At 37.9% G+C, this 12132-nt stretch overlaps 1 protein-coding gene across 1 annotated transcript; it reads right to left on the bottom strand.

The window, feature by feature from the left end:
- Nucleotides 1-6194: 6194 nt before the first annotated feature.
- On the bottom strand, nucleotides 6195-8717 carry LOC135612186 (uncharacterized). The gene is made up of 3 exons (XM_065108113.1): nucleotides 8195-8717; nucleotides 7003-8127; nucleotides 6195-6922 (listed from the first exon to the last, which is right to left on the bottom strand). Exons 1-3 carry the CDS (start codon nucleotides 8633-8635, stop codon nucleotides 6263-6265), a joined length of 2226 nt encoding a protein of 741 aa, XP_064964185.1. The 5' UTR covers nucleotides 8636-8717; the 3' UTR covers nucleotides 6195-6262.
- Between the last annotated feature and the right edge of the window lie 3415 nt (nucleotides 8718-12132).

Raw genomic sequence — 12132 nt, forward strand, 5'->3', positions numbered from 1 at the left:
GTAAAAAGGTGTTCTGATTTTTCAAATGAGAATGAGTAACAGTTCAAAACACACAAATAGCCTTAAGGCTACTCAAAACTCAAGCACTTGTTTACTTGAGCTAAATGCAAGGAGCCTAAGCAACTGGATAGACCTTGGTCCAAGATCAACCCTAATCCAGATCAAAATGCATCAGATGCCTCTTACCACTACTGACGACTACATACAGAAGCTTCAGATTTACTTTCTAAAAGAAAACCAATGATTATTTTAGAACTAAGAAAATTCAAAGATCTCATGGAAAAGAGATGTTACAGAACTAACCTGTCACATCCGAAGTGATGAATATATTTTCAATATGTTTAACAAGAGTCTCAAGAATCACAAGTAGTGTCACGAAAGTAGCTATTTAGAAATTAGAAAGTCAGCATCGATTAAAACTCCCAAGGCCATTCCAGATACAATCAATTTTGATAGAGATATTTGCCAAAAGCAAATGGCAATCAGCTTTCCCGAATGGTTTTTTCAGTAGAAATTCCAGATAGATCAATGGCAAATTTACGGTATTATGGTGCAAGGTTTTCCTTGCACACAGTTAACTGCTACTTTCTATAGTTTAGAATCAAAAGCCATCAGATAAGGAGAATTACAGTGAGCATGTATATGTAAAATACATAATTATTTCACTGCAGGAAAAAAATGGATCAAACATCATAAAAAGAATTGTTTTAACAGGAGAACCTGCTTGTAACTTATGTGACAAGTGACAACTGTAGGCTTCTTCTCCCTGCAGGTAAATTCACTTGGCTTTGAAATGATAATGCCAATTCTAAAACACTATGAACAGCCCATTAGCATTACATTTTTCATCACAAAACAACATGGTTAACCCCATTAGAATCCAGTTGCTCCTCGAGATGCTGTTAACTGTCAGCTACTGCATGGTGCATTGGCAGGAGCAGAACAGTAGACAGAAGTTACCTATGTCCTGATTCCTATTCATATGTCCCATGGTAATGGACAGTAAATGGCCAATGGCAAGTCTAGAATTTTTTCAAAACAACAATTAAGTAACTGATCAAAAGCTTAAATACGATTTGCAAATATGAAGTTATGCACCTGCTGATCCAGTGTTCTGCAGAATATGATAAATTGCACCCAATATACTAGGAATTAGTTCCACTCCTATAAAAAACTAGGTTTTGTGAAAATAACTACAAGTATTTTCATTACTTACAAACAATATATAATCCTTGATCAATAAGTGAAAACAAATCGAAGGCCTTATGCAGAGGCTGCACTGCCATCCGCCTGGTTTGGCAATATTTAAGTTATTCAGCTTCCAAAAAGTTATGCTGAAAGGTGTTTAGAAGTGGCTGAAGTAAGAAATAGGTGAGCAAGAAGAGCAAGATAACTAAATGAAACCTAAAGGATCATCACAGGTGAAGTTATCAGCAAATTTAAGGGTAAAATTTCCTGCAATCATAGGACATTAACAAGTATACAAATCAGAAAACAAAACGAAAATAAACCATATTAAGATTATAAAAATACCATAATTTTCACCAGACTTGGTTTTAGAGATATAAGATACTCCATCATTGTATTGGCTCCTTCAGATTCACATTCCTAAGCAACATCAAGGTTATAGACATGTCACTACATTTAATTTACGACCTTTGTATGATTTCTAACCTAATAATCATATCTACAAAAGAAATTCCTGTCATAGGTCATCCAGTGCTTATTCGTGATATATGCAATCAAGTCCAACTTCTTTCCAGCCTTTATCATTTTTTAGGCAAGCAGTAATAGAAACCCAACTAGTGTAGTCCCAAAACGCAGTCGTGTCAACTGAAGAACAAAAAACATCACATGGCAAAGCTGAAGTTCAAGACTTCCTTTTTTCTTTTTGATCTAGGGACACGATTAAAATCAATTACCACAAAAAAGACAAGTACGAATAAGATTCAGTTGGTGGAAGGCAAGTAGCAAGCAACCAGTCAAACTAATCCCCTCTTGGGCCAAAATGTTTTGGAGCAAAGCAGATTTTGTTTTGCATTAAAAGACAGCAAAGAATTTTAGTTCTTTCTACTTTTATAACCAAGCTTACCATATCCCATCCTTCTCCCTGACGTAACCAGAACCTTTTCCAAAGCTTTCTTCCCTACAGATAGGTAACTTCCCCCATCCATCAAATTTTCAAAGAATTCTCAGCCTGTTGAAACCTGTATATGAAAAGTTTGGTCACAGAGAGAAGCAAAAAAGAAAGAGTTATGTACATATGTCTGTCAATTTTATTCATATGCCGAATCCTGGGTGAACATAATTAGATGTATGATGAAGCCTAAGGGGACAATGCATCCACCTGAACCACAGTCTGGGCAATGAAGACATCTACCAAGTAGAATAAGACAATGATTGAAAATGTGACTTACGTACTGCAATTCAAATGCCAACGTCCAACATGTATTGTGGATACTGCCAACCTAGAGTCCAAGGGCGGATACTGTTTTACTTCATGCATATTCATATGCACATACATGAACATACATTTTTAAACATATTAAATGAAAAAGATTTAATTGGATCCAATATTAAACCTCGATGAAAGGAAGATTCAATTTTGTTGTTGAATGATCAAGAGCTCCACTTGTACGCATAGACTTAGCATGTCAATGAAAGATAACATATAATTAGGAAGGGAATTAAAGGCCATTAGTAGCTAGAAATTGCACTTGTTAGTCAAAGAAGATGATGAACTGATACTTCTTTTCACATTGAAATCATCTATTAAAGGATGGGTGCCTGTGTGTTACCTGCAAGAATTGCAACACAATCTGATTGTGTAATGAAAAACAGGTCTTCCAAGTATCATATTTGATCACCATCACCTGAAGGCAATTTAATTTTTCATTATGAGAATGAACTCATTCAAAATATGCACTTTTGACCTTCCAATAGATGGAAATGACATGGAGGAGATTACAATGTTTGAAGTAGGTAAAATGACAGGTCAAACACAATGGACCATGTGCATCCTTAATCTTCAAAGAAATACACTTTTCTTATAAAAATAGGATCCTAGGAAAATCTTATAGCTACTACCTTCTTCACTAATAAGCACTAATTGTAAACAGCACAGTTAAAAATTAACTGTAAAGCCAATTGCATTGATATCTATCTTTGTGGTCCTATACCCATCAACATTGAAAATTGTTGCATCCAGAGGCAAATATTTGCAGTAAACTACTTTTCTTGGAAAATTTTTGGTGGTCCACATTTTTAAATTGTAAATCAGGTTTGGCATCTTTTGTTTTGTACTGGCAAAAAAAAAATTATTATCCAATTTAAGCTGCTCTCATCAGTTTCACCTGGACATAAATATTTTGCTACAAAGGTAAATGAATTTGTCCAATTGTGAAAAGTGAGACTGTAAAGAAGCATTTTTGCAACTACATGTAACAGGCTTACATAACATAGCAGGTCTTCATTTGTAAATGATTTCTTCCTAATATAATAGACTAAAGATTTGCAAGAATACAAAACTCTACGTTGACATATCACATATATCATGAACTAACAGCCGCTTGCTGTTCCCAAATCTGGTACGTTTTCAGCAAACATAACATTAGCAAGATATTTAGCCTATCTTTTCCAAGATTATCGAGAGATAAAAAGTATCAAAAGTGCAGAAGAAAAGGACTCTAAATTGTTTTCTCACATAAGATAGGAGCAGGTTGACCATGCCTAAAATCTTCTAAAGGCACTCCAATTGAGATGCTATCCTGTGTAAAAAAATAATAACATTTAGGTTAAAACTAAAGCATGTCTAAAAATATAGCTCTTGCAAAAGCTCCAATCTCAAACCAGGCCAGTTCCAAGGCGATCCACAAATATGGGTTCTGCATATGGATCAGTCACTGCATGCATGGCATGAAACATAATCCTGGAGAATTTGCTCTTTTATGAAAGAATTTGCCCTTTTCGTAAGGAAAGATAAGTATGTTATTCTGCTAGAAATTCATAATTAATCCTGGAAGAACCATATTACGATTTCAAGAAAATAAACTCTAAAAATATTCAAATATTAGGGTAAGAGATAATTGTTAAGAGAACATTGAATGAAGAAAACACATAACCAGCTTCAACTCGACCAGCGAATTACAGCAGACATTTCGGCATTAAATGGACTAGCAGATCCTCGATAAGCCGGAAAATTGAAAACATCATGCAAAGGTAATGAAAAGAGCCCTAGAAATTACAGGACATGAAAAAGATGGACAAATGGGAACATGTGGATGTTATTGTTCTAGTTTAGGTCTTCTGTCATTCGACCCACCGGCTTCGTGGGGATCAATCTGCGGAGCCCTAACCATTAGCGAATGGAAGAGAGAAAGATGGAAGAGCCCTAACCTTCGAGAGGATGACTGAGCCCGAGATCTTGACGCCCCTTGTCCGTGGGCGGGGCAGAAGAAGCCTTCATCGAGAACCAGAATTGGTGGGTGAACTGATCAAAACATATATATATATATATATATATATATATATATATATATATATATTCAAGTGATCTTAATTGCATTTAAAACTCGATCAATTTATTTGAATAAGTCAATTCATTCAAGTTAGCCAAAGATCGGTTGATAAAATGGTTTTTTTCTTTCCCAGTTTTTTAACAAAATTGATCCCATAAACAAATCAAATTGATCGATGGTTCCATCTTCGGTTTTTTCTAATACAATCATTCGATCAAGTCTAATTACTACAATTGTTATTTAAAAAAAAATTATAGTCATCAATTAAAGCTTTGGGCTACATTAGAACAGACCCACAAAATAATTTTAATTTACTATGAGAGAGCCATTTAATATTTGCAACTTGAACTGAATCAATTTTCACCCAAATATCATAGAATGTCAATTGTACAACAGGGAGCTTACTCAAGACTTATCTTCAACAGACTAAGAAACCACCATAATATGATTTATAACTGTTCAAGATTTTATTTTATATTATATTAATATCTAACCATTACAAAGAAATATTGATCCTTTCATAAATTACATTAAAATTAGAATTATAAAAAAATTTCAATAAGAACTATTTTTTATTCAAATCAAATGATACATATTACATAGGAGAATATATTGAAAAATATGTTCGAATCGTCAAACTAAGGAATAAAGACAGGGATCCAAATACACATTAATTGGGTGCATAACAATGTTGATTAGTTTAACTGACCTATTCTCTTACGTAAAATTATTATTTTCATTAAATTATATAGGCCAAGATTATTTTTTATATTTTAGAAAATTATATTATCCAAGAAAATTACAGAACTTGATCGAAGAAAATATAGTTTATGTTATCCTAGTGACTTCACGAGAAGAGAGAGAAACAAAAGACTTCTGACATCACCATCTTACCGCACTTGTCTAATTGTATTTGGTAATTTTGTGAAAAATATTAAAAGTTTGGACGAATTCTAAAAAAAAAAAAGAATCCTCCAAGTGTCTTTCATTTTGAGAATTCTTTGGGAGTGATCTTTTTATCTAATACCTAAAATAACTCTAGCCATCTATCCTTTTTCATTTCCCTACAGATCAATCCATAGGATAGTCGTTCCTTTCATTTTCCTAAGAATCAACCGATAGTAATTTTACATTGTGTTATAATAACTTTAATAATATCAAAAAATATTATTACGTAATATATAAATTGGTATGTAACTCTATTTTTCTATTACGTTATAATAATTTTCTGATATTGTTAAAAATAGTGTAATATAACACAATGTAAAAACACTATAAACATAAATGCAGGATTTTTATAAAATTTGAATAAAAATTTTATGTTGTAGTATTTTTTAATTATGTTATAATATTTTATAATATTATTAAAAATACTAAAACACATGGATCGGTAAAAAGAGGGAAAAGGATATTTCAAGTATCAATAAAAAAATTCTATTAAAAAAATTCGGAGGTTAATTCCGTTTTTATTTATATTAATTTAATATTATCAAAATCAGATTAATGGACTGCGTTGCGAAAGCATATGATCTGTCGGAACGGAGGCGCTCATTGGTTACTGCATCATCCATCTCCTTCATCATTTGCCAAAAACTCCTGACAAAAGCTTAGCTTCTGACGGCAACAGATTTCTCGGGAAAAGCACACAATGAAGACAGAGAACACGCCAAATCTGAGAAAAGAGAGAAGAAAAAGCGTGTCTGCTTCATTTACAGCAAACTGAGGTCTTCTTCCATGCATGCATATTAACACATCACAGTACTCAACCCGTAGTGACCACCACCCCGGCCTTGAGAGGAAGCAGAGGAGGGGAGGGCCAGACAGGCTGCGGTCTCGCCAAGGAGGCCGTCGAGGATATCCTGCTCCACCTCGAACACCACATCGTCCGCCTCTTCCACCACCGAGGGGTGGCGCAGCATGAGGCGCATGTGGGCCTCAGGTAGGTCCCGCGCGACGAGCGCGTCAATGTCGCCAACCACGCGGCAGTCGGCGGCGGGGAAACTCTCGATCTGTCCCCAGAGTTGCCGCAGCAGCGCCTCCCTATCGCTGGTGCGGCAGAACGATGGTGGGAGGTTGCAACATCCGGTAAGGAGATCTCTTAAGATCTCCTCTACCAGATGGAACAGGAGCTTCCTGTTCGATCGGTACCGTAAAGGACCGAGAACAAGAAGGTCCACCTCCTCTTCTTCCTCCTCCTCGATGTCTTTGCATCGTTCCTCTTCTTCTACAAGGAAGAAAGGGAACTCGAGCTCCAGCTGATGGAAGACGATGGGATCGATTGGGAGCGACGGCGAGTACCATCTTACTGTGTGAATTCCGGCGATCCCTGCACGTTCAAATATGGACTTCATATATCGGAACTCTGGATTGTTTGATTGGTGTTTGCCACCTCCAACTCCTATCAGCTGCGCAAGAGAAGAATAATAAAGGCGTTAAATTTGAAGCCTTTCTACATATGAATGCTTGATGGTCGAAAGTTACGGACGTTTAGGGGCAAAGACGACCGTGAGACTGACGCAGGCTGGGATACTTCTTCCACTCTCCGTTCCACAGTAGATGGTGAGGATCTGCGACTGCTTCTATTCCCAGCTGATTGAAAGACTGATGCTGATGTTGGTGTCGGTGATTGTGTTTCCTTCCTGATGATCCTCTCAGTAAACCGATCATTATCAGCTTTCTTACACTTGCTGAGGACCATCTTAACAGTCTTTGCTTCACCATAATCTGGAGTGCCTATTGAAGTTCTTGATGAGGACATATGGTCGGTTGCCTGCGACCGAAGCGATTTAGGAGGCAGCGTTCGTGACTTCTTAGTTCCATCTTTAATGTCGTTGTTTCGGATCTCCAAGACTCTTATATGAGGAGGAGAACAAGGAGATGGTGGGTTGGAGAGCTTCTTCTCGGTCGGTCTGGTTCTCTTAGACTTGGCTTTTAGTCCATCCCCGCCACTGCAGCCGCCATCTCCTCCTCTTCCGCCTCTTCTGCCACTGATACTTTCCTTCACTTGCTCGACGATCTCACGAGCATAGCGGTGGCTCCTCGGGCTCCTGTTCTCATCCTGATGCCACACGAATTCGTTCTTCATAGACCTCGTGGCCGAGTATGCTGATGGAGGAGACGGCAAGTGATTGCCGGTCACCTTGCAGAAGTAGCTCAACTCCTCCTTCACGGCCTTACTGGTGCTCTTGTTGAGTTGCAGAGAAAACCTGGGATCCACGTCGCAGGACGTCGCTGACGAAACCCTCGGCGTCTCCGGCAAGGACCGAGAACCTGCGTCGACCATTCTGACCCGAGGAGACGCTGCAACGTTGCAGCTTAAGCTCCCAAGTGGCTGCCGTGGAGATGGTGACTCTCTCCTAGTATACTGATGTCCGCCAACGTTCTTGTTGTTGTTTCTCACTCGAGATTTGGCTTGCGGCTCCCTCAACGGTGGCGTCTTCGGTGTCGGAGAAGAGGCTTGATCCGCCGAGATCTCCAAGCCCATTAAGCGCGCCACGAGGCACGGAGTTCTTGGAGTCTCGGCCGATGAGCTCCTCTTCTCCTCCTCTATCAACGTCTTCTTCTTGTTCTTTGATAGTGAAACTAGTCGTGGGGCTATTTCTATCCCAACCTGACAATAACAAGCGAATCAAATGCCATGGGGAGAGAGAGAGAGAGAAGTAGCGAAGAAGACTCACAGGAACATCATAAAACTCATCTTCTACGGTCGAAGTCGACGACGACGCTTTCCCATCATCCAGCTCTAGGCTATTCCTGGGTGCGTCCATACCTTCGAGTTGTTGAGAGTTATGATCGATTCGAGGAGGCAATGACAGCGACGAGACTGCTTGAGCTTTGCTGCTACTGCCAGCGAAGAGCAAGTGTTGAAAGTGTAAGTAGTGAAGCATGCCGCTCATGCAACCAGGGTGGCTCTCCTTGTAGGCTCCTCTAGCCAAAGGCCTTGGACTCCACTGCCACTCTCTCCCCATCCCCTTCTTCTCTTCTCTGGGAACCAAAGGAGAAGAAAGGAGGAAGAACCGAGGAGAAGGGATCAATTCAAACGAGAAGAAGGCTGCAGATGTCACAATGAAGCACTGCAGTGGCGCTCGATAAGATATGATCCACTTGCTACATGTCATGCCTCAAAACCCGCAAGATTCCGTGTTGGGAAATGGGACAGGAGGTGACGATATATATTACCACGAGACCCGAGAGATGAAACGGATCATGTTATCGGGATCACAGTGCTCAAGGCACTGTGACAACGGTGAAAGAGAGGTGGGCGTCCAGTTTTGGAGGCACGCACGCACAGGCGTTGCAATGGCAGCCATTAATGTGCGTTATTAATGCTGCTTTTTGTTCTTTTGTTTCCTCTATTATTACCTCAAATCTGTTTGAAATTTCAAAGAGAAGATGCTCTCACACATGCATGCACTCATTCTCCCTCTCTCTCTCTCTCTCTCTCTCTCTCTCTCTCTTAATTGATATCGTATGATCTCATCTCCAATATTATTTGACATGGTACGGCGTCCGGAATTGGATAGTTAGTTAGACCCGTCGGAGTAGGTGCATATATTTTCTATTTGCTTCGAGATTGGCAGTGATGTTCCATTTGAGCTTCCGCATTTGCTCGAACACCTTAATGGCAAATGCATAATAAAATAGTGTGTATTGATTTGTATGATACGATCTATTTATTATAATTAACTACAAATACCCAAATCACAAAAATACATGCCTATTTAAGAGATTGGCCCAAAATTTACTTGTGACTAAAAATAATTATTCAGTGACTATTATGTTCTTTTTGTACTAAAACTTTTAATTAGGAACCTAATCCCAAGAAAGGTTGACAAATATTTTCATCACTAAACTGTCTAGTAATTAATTTATGATATTTGGGGACGACGTTGTTGCTTTTGGTGAGAATCCTATGTGATATGAAGAAATATAACATTTGGGGGTTGGGGGGGGGGGGGGGGGGGGGGGCGGGTGTGTTAGGCTGACAGCCCATGGTTCAGCCCATAGTAGGCTTGAACAACCCACGACCCATCTACTCTCTTAATCTAATCCTAATTCATATTAGGAGGTATGTGGTGGCTACAAAAAAAGACATAAATATGACAACAACGAGGCAACAAGAGTGATCCTTGCAACAACAAAAAGGAGGAGAAAAAGATAAAAATCAGAGAAAGAAAGGGAAGAAAACAAGGACAACGCAGAGAGACTGTTCTCAATCATCTAGCAATGTTCTCATCTCAGGTTAGATCAAATCTAGATCAAATCTATAATAGATTCTTACTGTGATTACTTGGGGAGAATTAGGGAGGATTTAGAATTTTGTGCAAAGTGACGTGATCATTGTATCCCAGTTATTCTCTTGTGATTATTGCTAAGGTTTTGGGCAAGAGATTGAGATTTGTATATTCATTATTCTTATAGTGGATTATCTCTAGTTTGCCCTATGGTTTTTACCCTTCACATTGAAGGGGTTTTCCACGTATGTCTTGATGTTTTATTTGATTGTGATTCCATTTAATTCCACTGTGTTTTATGACCTACTAGTATTTTTTCATATATAAAAGTTTATTTTTCTTTATATCTCATCAACTAGTATCAAAGCATGGTTGTGGTGATTTTATTTTTGTATTTGAACATGGAGGCCAGTAATATTTCTCGCATGATTAATTTGAATGGAAACAATTGGATGATATGGAAACCAAAAATGAAAGATATCTTGTATTGCAAAGATTTGTATGGACCTTTATAGGGGGATAGTACAAAACACACAACTATGACAGATAATGAGTGGAAGAGGTTAGATCGAAAAACAGTTTGGGTTATTTGACAATGGCTTGATGATAATGTTTTTCACTATGTTTGTATTGAAATTTCTGCATATTCTCTTTGGAAAAAGTTAGAAAGTCTCTATGAAAGAAAAACAGTTGGCAACAAAGCTTTTTTGATCAAAAAACTTGTGAACCTAAAATATAGAGAGGGTGCTTCCATTGTTGAGTATTTGAATGAAATGCAGAGTATCACTAACCAGTTATCCTCTATGAAAATGTCTTTGATAATGAGTTGCAGGCATTGTTACTTTTTAGTTCATTACTAGAAAGTTGAGAGACAATGGTTGTTTCCCTCAGTAATTCTGCATCAAATAGTATTGTCACCATGAGTCAAGTAACAAATAGTTTGTTGAATGAGTAGTTGAGAAGAAAGAATTCAGCAACATCTCAGAATGATTCACAGGCACTTATCTCAGAAAACAGAGGAAGGTCAAAGTCTAGAAGCAGTTTACGTATGGGTAGAAGCAAGTCAAGATCAAGAAATGATATTGTTTGCTATAATTGTGGTGAGAACCAATGCAAGCAACCTAAGGAGAGCAAAAAAAAGGAACAAAAAGTGGAGTCTATAAAGTCAAAAGATAATATCACAGCCATAGTGCAGGGTGGTGATTATTTGATTTTGTCTCCTTCTGATGATATTTTTTCTTATGTGTGTCAGGATCTTAAGTGGGTGATTGACACAGGTGTTTCTTATCATGCTACACCATGAAGGGAGTTTTTTGCTACATACAGGTTTGGAAATTTTGGTGTTATCAAGATGGGCAACTATGGCATAATAGACATCATTAACATGAGTGATATCCAACCTTGGCTGCAGGTTGGTGCTTAAGGATATGAGACATATGGTTGACTTAAGACTGAATCTAATTTCAGTTGGAAGACTAGATGATGAAGACTATGATAGTAGATTTCACAAAGGGCAATGAAAGCTCAGTAAGGGTTCTCTTGTTATAGCTAGTGGAAAGAAATGTCACACCTTATACAAGTTGCAGGCCAAAGCTTGTGGTGAGCAGTTAAATGCTACAAAGAAAGACTTCAGCATAGAGTTATGGAATAGGTGATTTGGACACATGAGTGAGAAGGGGCTGTAAACTCTTTCCAAGAGAGAGATATTGCTGGACCTCAATCTGAACCCTTATATTGATTATTTGGCTGGTAAACAATATAGAGTTTCATTTGCTAGTCCTGCTTTGTCTAGAAAAATACATGTCTTAAACCGTGTTTATACACATATATGTGATCTTTTGAGGATAAAAACTCCTGGTGGATCTGTTGATATTTCTGGTATTAGTGGTGCACTTTATTTTATTACTTTTATAGATGATTTTTCCATGAAAGTTTGGGCCTATGCTTTGAAGACCAAAGATCAGGTTATTAATGTCTTCAAAGAGTTTCATGTCAGGGTTGAAAGGGAGACATAAAGGTAATTGAAATGCATAAGATCAGATAATTGTGATGAGTACATAGGATTATTTAATGATTATTGCAGGTCACATGAGATCCAACATGAGATGATAGTTCCTAGTACACCTTAGCATAATGCTATTGTAGAGACGATAAACCACACTATCATGAAAAAGATCAGATGTATGCTTTCACAAGCCAAGCTACCCAAAAAGTTTTGGGATGAGGCTTTGAAGACTACAGTTGATGTGATCAACTTGTCACCATGTACAACCCTAGATGGTGATGTTGTAGAGTATGTATGGTTAGGAAAAGATGTTTCATACAAGCATTTGAGAGTATTTGGTTATCGTGCATTTGCACATGTTCTAGATAATAAGAGG

This window comes from Musa acuminata, chromosome BXJ1-2 (assembly GCF_036884655.1).
Source record: "Musa acuminata AAA Group cultivar baxijiao chromosome BXJ1-2, Cavendish_Baxijiao_AAA, whole genome shotgun sequence".
Lineage (NCBI taxonomy): Eukaryota > Viridiplantae > Streptophyta > Magnoliopsida > Zingiberales > Musaceae > Musa > Musa acuminata.